This window comes from Passer montanus, unplaced genomic scaffold (assembly GCF_014805655.1).
Source record: "Passer montanus isolate IOZ18808 unplaced genomic scaffold, ASM1480565v1 scaffold35, whole genome shotgun sequence".
In the NCBI taxonomy this organism is placed as follows: Eukaryota; Metazoa; Chordata; class Aves; order Passeriformes; family Passeridae; genus Passer; species Passer montanus.
The window spans coordinates 1,144,143-1,159,046 of NW_024368263.1; the positions used below are offsets into that span (position 1 = coordinate 1,144,143).

General features: G+C 48.2%; 1 protein-coding gene across 1 annotated transcript in view; it reads left to right on the plus strand.

Moving 5' to 3' along the window:
* The window catches only part of SEPTIN9 (septin 9), a 127,737-nt gene that overhangs the window by 15,470 nt on the left and 97,363 nt on the right, over positions 1–14,904 (plus strand). The window contains exon 2 of the mRNA XM_039716258.1: positions 7,540–7,596. Within this exon, the coding sequence (XP_039572192.1) occupies positions 7,540–7,596 (57 nt within the window). The remainder of the gene's footprint in view (positions 1–7,539; positions 7,597–14,904) is intronic.

Here is a 14,904-nt window from a genome sequence, read left to right on the forward strand (position 1 = left end):
TTTGGCAGATAAGGACTGTAAGCAAGTGGGGAGTGTGATGAAGACAGAAAATTTAGAGGGACAAGATCTCTGTGGTAATCTGGTTAGCATCAACAGTGAACTTGGAGGGATTTTAGGCTTGACAGTGGTTACCAGCTCCATCCCCAACCAGCAGAGCTTCAGGAGAGCAGTTTTTATTAGTTTTTATTCCCACACAAACCCTTTTCCCTCCTGCTGCTAAGTAAAGGAATCCCCTAAGCCAGCAGAGCTGACAGCACATATAAAAGACCCATTTTTGCAGTCCCTTTCCAGTTTATGTGGACATTGGTGGTGTGAATATTCATCTGCACAAGTCATCTGCTGTGGTGACGTGGCACCTTCGCCGCTGCCCAGATTACTGGAACACTCCAACCAGAGGGATCACAGATGATGACTAACACACTTTTTTTTTGTATGAAAAACTGCTTGTGCTAATTTTTTTTAGTGCTTTCATGATTGTCCAGCCTATCTCTGAATGAGTATCAGCTGTGAGGAATTTGTGGTCAGTAAAGAACAGATGATCATGAGGGGTGGTGAAATGATCTTGTTATTTCTATGAAGTGAATATCTGAGGACTGAGCTTACTCACCTCAGAATAAACTCATGGGGAGAAGGGGGAGTCTGTGTATTGTTTGAAGGCCATTTTAGCTCTTGAACAACTTGCCAAAGCACTTGAAAACACTCCAATGTTTTAGTCTTGACACTGAGATTGAATGTCTCCAAAAAGCCAAGACTTATTTCAAGCACGAGCTTGAATCCACGCTGACCAGACAGAAGTGTGTGCTCTGGGGTTTGTGGCTCAGCCAAGGCAATTTTCTGGCCTCTGAGCTTTATGGATGTAAAAATTGATTTCCCGAGAATTACTGCAGTTTAATTTGAGTTAACAATTTGAGTCAAAACCTACATTTGAGCCAAGGCTGAAGTGCTGTGTCCCCTGTCACCCTCTAGCACCACGTGCAGGGCTGGTCCTTCTACCTACAGCTCCTTGCTGTGGCCAGAGCTCTGCTGGTCCTGGGGAAGCCTTTCTAACACTGCAAACACTGACGCTCGAGTCTTGCTGCCTCCTATCATCAACACAAGCTTTTGGAACACTTTTTTTTAGTGTTAGAATGCTTCTGGCACCTGCTAAAGTAGGGTGTCGTGGTAGGAACAGATGCATCTTGCTCGTGCCAGTTTTCCTGTGGTTTCCTTGAGGGTGACTTTAGGGTGGTTTCCTTGAGGGTGATTTTGGCTCAAGCTGGTTTCTTTTTAAGTGTGAACTCATGGCTCCATGTGCTGATCAGCAGGGTTGTATGGCTCCAGCTCCCATGGAAGGGAAATTGGTGTTGTTTTAGACTGTCTGTGCTCAGCCTTGGACCTGGACACAGCTTGTTGGTACATCTAGGCTGTGTTGGAGAAGGTAGTGGAGCACTCCTGACTCTGCAATCAGTGCCCTTTGGCCACAGCATCCCTCCATCCATCCCTCCATCTCTCCAGCATCCCTCCCTCCACCCCACCAGCATCTCTCCATCCTGGTGGAAGCTCACTTTGCTGCCAGAGATATTTGATCCAGAATGAAACCATGCACTAGGGTTGAAGTTTTTTTTTATTTTTCTAGCTGTGCTCAGCTCCTTTGTAAAGAGTTTCTGTTACACAGAATCTGGAAAAGTGTCTTTTATTCTGCAGTGCATGTTTCTGATTAGTATTGGAAATGAACATGAATTTTTTTCCTTTTTTTTTTTAACTATATTCCTTTTGAGGTTAATGTTGCAAGTGGATTCAAGCTAATGGAGGAGAAGCTGTAATTGTGTGGTTCACTGGACTCAGAGCATAGACATTCTTCTTCCTTTGCTAATCTGCACCCAGATGTCCCTCCCTTGCAGTGCCCTGAGCCCTGTGTCCCCAGCAGGTCCAGTGACACCTCCATGTGACACCTCCATCACTCAGAGGTGATGTCCTGTGCCAGCATTGGAGCTCTGCAGCAGCTGGAGCATTGGAGGAGTCATGGAGGCAGGGATTGTGCAGTGTGGATCAACCCACGGGTGGGGTTTCCTCCTGTTAACAGCTCCAGGTCTTCTCCAGTCACTCTTTTTTTATCCCTGGAGCTTTTAGATCCTGTCTGGGTGAAGCAGGGTGAGATGCAGCTGTCAGTGAAGGTGATTCACTGCCCACTCTTTGCCACGGGTACAGCAAGAGGGATTGCACACCCTGAGCAGTCTGGGGGTGTTGAGATGGACCTGCACAATGGACAAAGAGTGCAGAACCCTGTCCCCGCAGTTGCGCTGGTACCTGGGCAGGGCAGTGACATCCTTGCTGTCCTCTGTGTGCTCCTAGGTGACAGCAGGAGGGCCTGGGGGGATGGCACAGGGCAAGGTGGGGCTGGGGGTGTGCAGTGCACAGGGGCTGCAGGTCCTGCCCTGGGGGGAGTCAGCCCTGCCAGCCTGTGCTTTACAAGCTGCTGCTGGTGTGTGCTGCTGTGACCCCTCTGCAGGGTTGTTCTGCTGAGGATCCCCCACCACCCCAGAGCTGGAACCACCCCGAGGTGGCTCCGTGATTTTCCTGGAGCTGTACAGCTCAGGAAGCCAGCAGGAGTGTGGGCATGTCCAGAGCAGCTCTGCTCTTGGATGGAGACATCTCCAGGGCTGCGTGGACACCCTGCAGTGCTGTGCTGGTGGAGAAGGAAGCTGAATTATCTGACCCCAGACCCTGCAGTCAGTACATGTAACAGAAGCAAGGGTCACGCTGGCTGCTCAGATGAGCTGGTGCCTCCTTGCTGACTCCAGCACAGTGTGGGATGGCTCCTGCTGGTTTGGCCCATCCCTCTCCATCACCACCTTTGTTTGGCTTGGGTTCTTTTGTTTGTTTGGGTTTGGTTTTTACTGGACTGTGTAGAGAGAGCGAGTTCCTGAGCTGCATCCTCCATTGTTTGTCCTCACTGCGTGGTTTCTGTTGATAATGGGAGCTGCTCACTTGTCCTTTTGAGTTTTACATCACGGCAGTGTAAGCATGGATGGCTTACTGCGAGGAGAAAATCAACCTCACGTGGGCTCTCTTCACTGGTGCATGTATGTGGGTTTTCTCCTTGAGCCAGGTCTTGTGAGCTCTCAGAGAACCCATCACACCCGAGATAGCCCAGCTGCCCCAACTGGCATAAAATCAGCAGGATGGCTTCTGTGGCAGTGTTGGAAACAGAAAGAAGAAAGATTTTAATAAAAGGCAAAATAACAAAGCTCTTATAGAGAAGAACAGAGCCAGGGGCAAGAGGTTCTTGCTGCTGCTAAAAACGCCCCACAAAAGTGATTATTTCCTTTGCTCTCTTCTTTTTCTGTGAATTACTTAGGCAGGACTTTTTGGCCTCTGTCCAGTTAGGTAGTCTAGGTTTGAGGTGAAGTCCCAAACGTCCTATGAGGTGTCTTTTTGCCAAATTGAGGAGAGAAACTTCTGGGCTTTTTGCCTTTTTAAGGAGACAGAGGATGATTCGGTCACTCTGTCAACAGGGGGCACATTCCCACACATGTACCCAGAATGTTTGGAGTGTACCACCCAAAAACTCTAGTGTGTTCTGGAGAATGTGTGCATTGCCTTTGCTGGAGATGAGCATCTCTGGCAATTCCCTGGTTAGCTCTAGGTGCAGATTCAGCCGACTCAGCTAGAAAAGTCCCACTGGACATTTCTTCAGACAACCTGGATTCCATCCCTGCAGCAGGGTGAGCACCCAGAAGGTGCTCCCATTTCAATTCTGGGGTGCTTTACATCCATTGTGTCACAGCAGCAGCTGCAAGGAGCAGGAAACAGTAAAAAATCTGGTCCAATATTGTCTGGAGGGAGCAATTTAAAAGTGAGCCTGGCAGTGACACGATCACAGGGGCAATTCTGGGCTTTGTCAGTCGTGAAGAAGACCCCAGAGAAGCTCAGAGGTTTCGGGTGCTGCTGCCTTTCTGCTGGGCCATATGGCCCCAGCCCATGGATCTGGAGGGAATTAGTCATTGATTATAAAATGGGAAAAAAAACTTGCTCAGTGAGTGAGCCAAGGTGGGGCTGAGCTGGGCTTTGTCCTGCTGAGGCACATCCATGGGTTTGAATGAGCCACTCTTGGCCTGACTGATTTTTAACTGTTGGGTTCTTCCGCTCTGAATTCCTCCTGGTGGGGGAGAATTCCCAATTTCAGCTAAATAAAGCACATTGCACTGTGGTTCTCAGTCCAGTGTGCTCCAGTGCCTTTCCAGCATGGCTCGAGGGCGTTTGCAGGCGCTGAGGGAGGGCTCACAGACTCTGTGTCTGCCCTGGAAATGGATCATTTTCATTTCACAAACGTGGGGCTCAAACTGCTGCTCCCAGGCTATAAATAGAGGTAACCCCAGAAGAGGCTCAGCAGCTGATGCTCTCTGCTCCTGCCCCCTCCCTGGCTTCTTGGCAGTGTGTTCACAGCACCATATTTTTAGCTGTTGCTTTCTCGTTATTTATTTTAATTTTTTTTTTTTTGCCAGGCTGCCAGCTTTCCCTGCTGTTTATCTGCTTTCCAGGACTGTGTCTGGATCCTCCCACTGGAGGGGCAGTGGGGCATCACAGATAGCAAGCTTGGCTCAGATTCTGCAGCTCTCCCTCCTCTCTGTAGATTTTCTGTCAAGGTATTGAGCTGCCTGGATGAATTTCGTGTTTGCTCCTCATTTTCCCTTTGTCTGAGAGGGATGAACAGCATTATTATGTATTATTAATGTTGTTAACAGGCAGTGAAGCAACAGCTGTCAGAAAAACCTCCTCCTAATGCTGCCTCCAACACAAATCAACTCAGCTCGTTGAGAAAAGAGTGAGAATGGTAATTCCAGGGCACCCAAACAAACAGAAATGATAAAAGCCCCAGAAAGGCTCAGCCAGGGCACGGCTGTGCTGGATGCTCCAGGTCCTGTGTGTTTTTCCACTGCTGAAGGGAATGGAGCTGATTTCCTCGATGTGTTCTGTCCAAGCCTGTGAGCTCCTCGCTCAGCTCCTGTCCTGAAGGGAGGCTTTGAACACGAGAGGCTGTTTTAACCATCTCAGCGTGGCTGCACATCTGCATTCCTCAGCCTGCCACCCATCAGGGATGCTTTTCTCTGCTTTTTGAGCAATTCTAAAAGCTGGGTTTCTGCACTGCACCTTGCCTGCACACGGGGAACTCAGAGGTGTTGTCTCTGCACGGAGCAGAGCTGGGATGTGGCTGCTCTTGCAGCCTGGCTCAAGAAGGGCTGTTTAAAAATCTATTTCAGCAAATGAAATAGGGGTTTTCATTCTTGTTAGCATCCAAAAAAGCAGTAGGCATTTAGAGAGGAAAAAATAGTTTTTAAAAATATTCAGGGACTGGGAATTAGTGCACACAGGGAACTCAGAGGTGTTGTCTCTGCACAGAGCAGAGCTGGGATGTGGCTGCTCTTGCATCCTGGCTCAACAAGAGTTGTTTAAAAATCTGTTGAGCCGTTTAAAAATGTTCCTCTGTTCAGCAGAGGAAATAGGGCTTTTCATTCTTGCTAGCATCCAAAAAAGCAGTAGGCATTTAGAGAGGAGAAAAGAATTAAGGAAAATATTCAGGCGCTGGGTTTAATAGCAAAAATATGTTTAAAAATGAAAATGTTTGCTATAATGCACAAGTTCCCAGAAGCTTCAGCCCTTGTCCTGCTGTCAGTGATGGAAAGTGAGGCTGGCTGATGGGTGTAGCCCCAGTCTGCCCAGTTGCAATGCAGGTAAAGCTCTGGAGCAGACAGGCTGGGTGTTCATGTGTGGGGGCACAGCCCTGGCTCTGTTTCTGGCTCTTTGGGGGCAGGGAAAGGCTCTTTCCAAGGAGGGGCATGGCTCTGGGTGGTGCTGCCCATGGGCTCTCCTGTGTTGCCCTTTCCCAGGAGTAGCCCTGTGGTTCAACCACATCACGTTGTAGGCACAGAGGCTTTTTCTGTTAGAAAAGGAAAGGGACAGAGCAAACACACATGTGCATATATATATATATATAAATTTATATACACAAGCACAGGCATCTCAGCATGAAATGCTTTTTCCATGTCCAGCTGCCAGGCAGTTCTTTTCCCTTCCCTCCCTCTATTCCAGGCCTTACTGGTATAAAAGTTTTCCTGCCTTTTTTCTATATATATCTTTCTTTTTTAATATATTTTTTTCTTGTATGATGCACTCTTCCAGCTGACAAGGTTGGTGAGGTTGTGACTCCGTTACAAATCACAGTTTAGAGCTGTTTTGCATTTTAAATTGATCCTGTTTTAATGCCTTTGCTTCTTGTCCAAAGATCTGGTAGATGGTGAGAAGATCATTTAAATAATATAATTGAATGACATCACCAGCCTCAAATCCTGGGGGTTTCTTACCTGTTTGCAGGTAGAAAACCCAACTCAAGGTTTTTGTGAGCTGAGGCAGATTTTGGAATGAGCTGAGGAGCTCCTGTGGCTTTGCAGCTCCAGCTTCTGCTGCCTGAGGTGATGGACCCTGTCCTGGAGCTGGTGTCCACCCTGGACCCCATCCTGCTCCTCCAGCAGGACCCCAAAGGCTGGGGAGCCACCAGACCTTCTGGGAATGTCCAAGACATCAGAACACTTGAGGGGTTTCCAGGATTCAGCATCCCCCCTGAGGTGCTTCACTGCATTTATTGTGGCCACTTTTATTGAGGTAAAAAAAAAGAAACTGAGGCACAAATCCATGGCTGTGTTTTAACTAAATGGGGTTCTGGGGATTTTAAGGAGAATTCAGGTTCTTGCTGAGTTTTATTGAGGTAAAAAACCAGAAACTGAGGCACAAATCCACATCCAGTTTTGTATGGCTGTGTATTAACTAAATGGGGATTTTGAGGATTTTAAGGAGAATTCGGGTTCTTGCTGAGTGGGAAGCGAGTGCTGTGGCAATCATTGTTTTACAAACAGCTGGGATGGCAGAGAGATGAACCAAGCTGATGATGGCTCAGAAATGTTGTTGTAGCCAGCAGGTGCCATGGCTTGCCTGGAGCCTGGGAAGCACCTGGGAATTGCTGAGGACTCTGAACTGGGTGTGGAAGGGGAGGTGCATCCCCTGTTCACTGCTCTGACCCCACAGCAGGGCTCACACGTGGTGTGTGCCCAGCATGTGAGTGCATCCAGTCAGAGAGCAGCCTCTGTAAGTGCAGGACTCATGCAAATCCCTAAATTCCTGTGCTCTCCTCGCCCAGCAAGGGAATCTGCCTGAGGAAATGCTGCACTTCCCTCTAGGATAAATTATCCTGGAGCAAGAGGTGAACATGAATGTCCCACATGATGATTTCTGGAGTCCCCTCTGGTGTTTCTGGAAACCCTAAATACATTTGTGGGTTTGCTGTGTTTGAATAACAATGTTTGACACCTTCAGGGAAAGGTGGAGGTCTCTCCTGAGGTGTTTTTTGGTTAAAATAACATGTAAATCTCCCTGGATCTGAGACATGATTGTACAAAGCAGATTCCTGACAGAGCTGTGCCTTCCAGACACAGAGGGATAGCAGGGAGGTAACTCCACACCCCACACTCACATGGACTGCTCATTCCAACCTTCTTCTTGTTTTAGGGATCAGCCGGACCTCCAGCGGGAGACTTCGGAGGCTCAGCGACCAGACAAGCCCCAGTAAGTGTGTGGATTTCTCCCTCTGAAACCTCCTCATCCAATTTAAAAAAAAAAAAAAAAAAAAAAAAAGGAAAAATAGGGAATAGGGGAAAAAGGGAATGCAGGAGGTGACACTCAGAAATCTTATTTTCTTATTTTCTGCCATGGTTTGAAAGGCAAAGCTTGCTGCTGATAAATGCAGAGCTCTCTATGCTGGAGAAAGCAAGCAGTACATGTAAAAAAAAAGTGAGATATATATATATATATTTGTAATATATTTTTTAAAGCCCCAACAAACTATGAAAAGAGAGAGAGTATAAAATATTCCTTTCTGTATAATGGGTCCAGAGACAATAATTACCAAGCTCCAACCCAACTCAACACAACAGGAAGCAGGAATGGCCTGTGGTTGAAATCCACTTTAGTCATTAGCAGCTCTTTTGGACTCTCCTTAGCTGTTATTTTTTATTGGATGTGCAGATTTATGGATTATAAGTGCTTGTGGCCAAATTTGCAGCCCTAATTGCAGCTTAATGTTTTGGAAGCTGCTTCTGATTCAGGAGGAAGCAGGTGGGAGGGTTTGTTTTTCTTGCAGAAGGTGTTTCCCAGCCTCAGGAAAGCAGTAGCAGAATTCCCAGTGCTTGGGACTACCTGAAGCTGTGTGCTCTGTTTGTTTGTGTGTTATGTAAAAAAAAAAGTGATATATATATATATATATATTTGTAATATATTTTTTAAAGCCCCAACAAACTATGAAAAGAGAGAGAGTATAAAATATTCCTTTCTGTATAATGGGTCCAGAGACAATAATTACCAAGCTCCAACCCAACTCAACACAACAGGAAGCAGGAATGGCCTGTGGTTGAAATCCACTTTAGTCATTAGCAGCTCTTTTGGACTCTCCTTAGCTGTTATTTTTTATTGGATGTGCAGATTTATGGATTATAAGTGCTTGTGGCCAAATTTGCAGCCCTAATTGCAGCTTAATGTTTTGGAAGCTGCTTCTGATTCAGGAGGAAGCAGGTGGGAGGGTTTGTTTTTCTTGCAGAAGGTGTTTCCCAGCCTCAGGAAAGCAGTAGCAGAATTCCCAGTGCTTGGGACTACCTGAAGCTGTGTGCTCTGTTTGTTTGTGTGTGCCACGTGCTGGGGCTGGCCCTGGGGGTTGTCTGCAAGTGAAAAATGTCACTGTTCTCGTCTAAAATACTCCGAGGGAAGCTGAGGCAGCCCAGATCTGGGCTTTTCCTTCTGGCAGCCCCTTTTGCTGGCTGTGTCAGCCCCTCTGATGAGCCTGTGCTGCTCCCTGGTTCAAACCCCTGTGGGAAGCAGTGTGTCTCCATATCCAGGTGCTTTCTACATCCCAGACATTATTCTGCATTAGCAAGTGCTTTGCTGCCACTGAAATCTTCCTTAGTTTCCTTCTCTGACACCACACAATCCTGGGGTAATTACAATCCTACCTGTAAATTTCAACAAGATGGGCACAGATAATTCTTGTCATAGTTGGTTTTTCCCTTTAGAAGTTATTGATGTTCCTGTTTGGTGGCTGGGGAAACTGGAGCAGCAGAGAATCTGAAAACTGTGCCTTGAGCAGTGCCTGTGAGAATCCTGGAATGGTTTGGGTTGGAAGGGACTATTGTATTCCCAGGGAGCCCCAACGAAGGAAGGAATGATCAATCTGACTCCATGTTCTCAGAAGGCTCATTTATTGCTTTATGATACTATATTATATTAAAGAATACTATACTAAACTATACTAAAGAATACAGAAAAGATACTTACAGAATGCTAAAAAGATAATAATGAAAACTCATGACTCTTTCCAGAGTCCTGACACAGCTTGGCCCTGCTTAGCCAATGAGTCAAAATAATTCACAGCAGAACCCTGCCTGATAAGGCAATCACCTTTGGGTAAACAATCTCAAAACATATTCTACACACAAGCACAACACAGGAGAAGCAAATGAGATAAGAATAAACACATTTTACACATGAGCACAACACAGCAGAAGCAAATGAGATAAGAATTGTTTTCCTATTTCTCTGCTTCCCAGGAGAAAAATCCTGGGCAAAGGGATTTTTCAGAGAATATGAATGTGACAAGAGACCTTAAAGATCATCTAATTCCAGCCTGGATGATGTCCCCTCACCATTGCTGCCTCATTTTCTCTGCTCCCTGTGCCCCCAACCCCACTCACCTCCTCAGCACCCTTAGTTCAGCTTTCATCCTCTCCTGTCCCCTTGCTCTCTCTGCCACCCAGTTGCTCCCTCCAGGCTGGATTTGCTGTTTCAATCCATCTTCTCAGCCCTCACATCCTGCCTCAGCTCCCAGATGGACTTATCAAAACAGTGCTTTGCAGCCCTTCCCTCGGCGTGGGTGGCAGCACAAAGCCACCCTGGGGGTGCCTTCCTGCAGCAGTGACCTCAGTGCTTTGCTGGGAGCAGCCACCAGCACGTGTGGGATGGGGATTGGTCAGGGATGGCTGCTTGAACGTGCACTTGAATACCCGGGAGCTGGGACACTGCCTGCCTGGCCCTCCTGAGCACGGCTGGCCAGCACAGGGACAGCTGTTTGTGGCACAGGAGAGAGTGGCAGGGGCTGGCACGCTGTGACACTGCCCTGCTGCTGGCATCTGGAGCCTTGCACCATCACCATCAGTGGGAGGATGGAATTATGGTCAGAGCAGCCCAAACTGATGCCCAGTGGCAGCAAAAATGCATTGAGTGACGTTTATTGGGGAGTCTTGGTGGTGTGTGACACAAACTCCTGTGTTCATGACAGCGAGAGGCCAGGAGGGCTGAGCTGCATTTTCGAGCTGATGCTTCAGAACTCGGCCACCAGCACAGAGCTGGCAGTTTGGAGCTGCAGAGTGTGTTTATCTTGTGCATATGCACAAACAAAGCTGCTGCCTCAGCCCTGGCACCGCCTGCTCTCATGTGCAGACAGGACAGAAGGGGGAATTGGTGCAGCTCCAAAGGGAACTGGGGTGTAGGGAATCCACATTGACAGACACAGCACATTTGTTCAAGCTTGTTTTCCTTTGACTCTAATTATATACTTTTCCACTTTTCTGGTGAGAGACCTTGTAAATTTTAATTTTTTTTTTCAAGTTAAAAAATCAAATGAGCAGTTCAGCCCTTCAGTTTACATTGCAGTAAATATTTATGACTCCATATAACTGCAGCTCAATTTCCCCTTGTTTCAGGTCCAAATTTTCCCCTCTGCACATCTGGCCTTGCACCCAGAAGCTTTTATTCCTGTAAAAGATAAATTGGGGTTGGGATGACTGAGCAGTGGTTGCAAATGAAGCATTGCAGAGGGGGCTCAGTTGCTTTGGGCTCTTTGCCACCCTAAACAAAGGAAGAGGTGACGTGCATTTCCACAGCCACCAGCTCCTGGGATCCAGAGAGCTCCAGATCATCCACATGCTGCCTTGGGGTGTGCAGTGAGGGTAGGAACCTGCAGAACTGATGCTGATCTCTTTTGGAGGCTTCATTCTGCCACTCAGATTCCCTGGTCCTTCTGGAAGGGACCTTCCCTGCCCAGCCTGTTGTCTTGGTTTGGACAGACAGGTGTCTGCTAAGAAAGGCAGGAGCCTCCCCTGAAAACAGAATACGACTTGCTTGGCAGTCCAGGACACCTGTGCTTGGGGTTGCCCTGACCCAGGTTCAGGACACTGCCCTTGGCCCTGCTGAACATCCTGAGGGTCACATGGGCCCATCCAGGTCCCTCTGGATGCTGTCCCTCCTCTCCAGGAGTTGAGTGCACCAGTTAGGAATGGCGTGTCAGGGAAGTTACTCCCACTTCATTTTCCTACAACTGTACCTGATGAATTTGAAGCAGAGAAATATTTGCTGACATTTACCATGTGGAGCAGTGGTGTGCTCACAACTCAGCCAGAACAGAGCCCAGAGCAGTTGGAGTAGAAGGAGCAGAGATCGTGTTCCTCTCAGGCAGCCAGCTGTGCTCTACTTTGATTTGTTTCCAGCCTCCAACTCAGTTTTTGCTAAAGAGGAAGGAACTTCCCTGGCAAGGGTAACACAAGGAGAGGGTCCATGAAAAGGCAGAGTTGGTGATTTAGCTAAACCAGCATGTTTTCCCCGTGTAGGTGAAGGCAGGGGGGACGATGCCTTCCAGCTGTGTTTCAGCAGCACTGCTCTGGCCCAGCGCTGTTTGTGCCTCAGGTGCTTTGTTCAGAGAGGTCCCAAAGGGCTGGGAGGGGAGCAGGTGCCTCAGCTTTCCTGTCTCACAGCCTTTGTGTGGCTGTGACGCTGCTGGAGCGGGGGCAGCCTGCCAGGGCCAGGGCAGGCAGGGCTTTTCCACCCAAAAAGAGAGAGCACAGCCCCGCTTCTGCCTCGTCAGCAGCTGGCTGAGGATCAGCCACAGCTTGTCCCGGTGCTTTTTGGAAGTGCAGGGCCTAATTTGGAGAGGCAGGAAGTCAAGGCCAGCTCTCTGGGCTGTGTTAGAAAGGGGCACTCACTGGGACCTTTGCTGGGACAGCTTGGTTTGTGCTCTCTAAACGCTTCTCCTGGGCAGAAAGGGGAGGGACTCCCACCCAGATGTTGTTTGCACCAGCTCAAGCCCCTTGTTCACATATCAATGTGGATGGCAGCCCAGGTAGCTGGGCCAGAAGCCACAGTGGGGCTGGGGGTGCAGGGGGAGTGAGGTGGTTCAAAGGTGCAGATTGTGGTTTGAACCTGTGAGCTTCTGCTCAGGGCATGAGCTCTAGGAGCCCACTGACCCCACTGTCACTGCACTGCCACACTGTGCAGGGCACCCCAGAGGTCTCTGGTACCTGGGATTAACAAAAATAAAAATATTATAGCCTTACTTGTGAATTTCAACAAGATGGGCACAGATAATTTTTGTCTTACTTGGTTTTTCCCTTTAACAGTTATTGATGTTCCTATTTTGTAGCCAGGGAAAATGAAGCAGCAGAGAACCTGAAAGCCTTGAGCACTGCCTGTGAGTCAGGGATCCTTCCCCATGGGCACTGAAATGGAAAGATGTGAGGCCAGGTGGGTGGAGGAGCTGAACACACATAGCTGTGGGCATAGTTTAAATTGGCATCATTGCTTTAACAGGGACAGCAGGATTTCAGCAGGGCTCACTAATTTGGATTGCTCAAAATTCAGGGTAGATATGACAACAGGTCTTGCTGTTTCCATCCCTTGACTTAGTACCTTGCCCTGAGGACCATCTCCTCTCTTTGTGCCTGGAGTCTGAGAGAGGACAAGTCTAGAAAGTGGTTTCTGTGAGGCTGGGGGTTAACCAGAGCAGAGAGATAAACAAAAGGAATGTCAGGAGCCAGGGGCTCCCCACTGGAGCGTGATGATGGCTCTTACATAAGCAAATCCAGAATGCTATAAAAACCATTAGGTGTGAGGGGTTTGTCCTCAGGGGAGTGCTGTCACAACTGTCACACATCTGCAGCTCAGACATGAGCACTGCCCCTCACAGCACAGCCCTGCACGTGTCAGTGTGGCAAACTGAGCTTGGGAACCTCCTGTGAACCTTGGTGCAGCCCTTCAGCTTGTCCTGCATCTGTCTGGAGCTTGCTGCTGGCACCCTGGGGTCCAGGTGGGAGAGCAGCACCCCGGGTCCAGCTGGAAGCTGAGGGATGCACAACATGCTCTGTGGTGTCAGCAGCTCTTTGGTGTGTGGTGAAATGTCCTCAAGCTGCACCAGGGGTGGTTTAGATTAGATACCAAGAAAAATTTCCTCACTGGGAGGATGGTCTGGCACTGGAACAGTGCCCAAGGAAGTGTGGAATTACCATCCCTGGAAATGTTCAGAAGTAGTGTGGGTGTGGCACTCAGGACACGGTTTGGTGGTGCACACAGCATTGCTGGGTTAATGACTGGGCTCAATGAACCCTTGGAGCTCCTTTCCAGCCCTGATTCTGCTCTGATTCTGTGTGTGCAGCACTGAGGTGCCTGTGGCTGTGCTGGGGCAGCACAGGGGTTAACTGCAGCCTGTGGTTGCAGCCTCATGGCTCTGGATGTGTCCTTAGATGAGGTCACACCAATTTCTTCGGGCAGCCTCTCTCTATTCCCCTTTGTCTGAGGCACCAAACTGGTCACCCAGCTGTGCAGCTCTCCTGCCAGAGTGTCCCACGCAGCTCCCTGGGGACAAACCCTGGCTTGACACGTGTCCCCTCATCACACATGGCCCTTCTCCTCACCAGGGCAAAGCAGCAGAGGGTGCAGCTTGGTCACCAGCTGTGGAGTTTTTGTTTCTTTTTTGTTGAGGTGGGACGGTATTTTTTGTTCAGACATGTTTATTGGTTTTTATCTATATTACAGTTTTATAAACTGTGAGTTCTACTGTACTTTAATAAGCTAAAACTGCGTTGAGGTGGGACGGTATTTTTTTTCAGACTCAGATGTTTATTGGTTTTTATCTATATTACAGTTTTATAAACTGTGAGTTCTACCGTACTTTAATAAGCTAAAACTGGAGTCCTAGCTCTCTTTCTACAAGATTTTTTAATGATAACTGTTTAAGAAATGATACTTAAATTACTTTTACTTTAGCTTAATAACTAACTACTCATGGTTCACAATGTGGACTTTTTTATGTAAATACACAATACTACCCAAACTGATGAAGAAGGTGAAGAAGGACTAGCTCCCACACTAAAACTCCTATTTTGTTATATATATATTACTATATTCTAAAACCTTAAACTCTAAGTTTTTTACCATGTGATATTACTCCATATCTATAATCTTAGGTCTATCACTCAATTTTGGAAGTCTTCTCCACGGCCTCAGGTCAAATATACAGGAAAGATTTTCTTCTGTCAGCAAGAAAATCCAAAATTCTCAGAGAGCAGGGTTCCACCAGGCAGGAGAGTCCCCTCTGCAGGCACAGCTCTGATCCCAGCTCTGGGCAGCAAGAAGTTAAAGCAGTGAGGCTGCTCCCAGCCCAGGTGCCTGAGTCCTGCAGGGACACACACACAGGGACTTGTGTAACGCTGGCACGTGGAGCCTGAGCTGCCTGGCAGGGCCCTGTGGGCTCCCACGTGCTCCCAGCAGAGCTGGGTGTTGCTCACAGGGAGTGCCTGGGAGATTCTGCTGCTCAGGGCCCTGGGCTGTGTGCTGCTGAGGGGATGTGCTGAGCCCTGGCTGCTCGTGCTGTTCCCTTGGAACTCCTCTGATCCATCTCCAGTCTGTCTCACTGGGTCCCCAAAGGGGTGAGGAGGGAGATCTCTGTGCTTTTCCCACAGCACTTGGCTCTGTGAGCTCTGCTGTGAGGAAAACAGGCAGTAAATAGAAATCAGTGGTTCAGGAATGTGCCTCAGTTTCTGTTTTTTTACCTCAATAAAA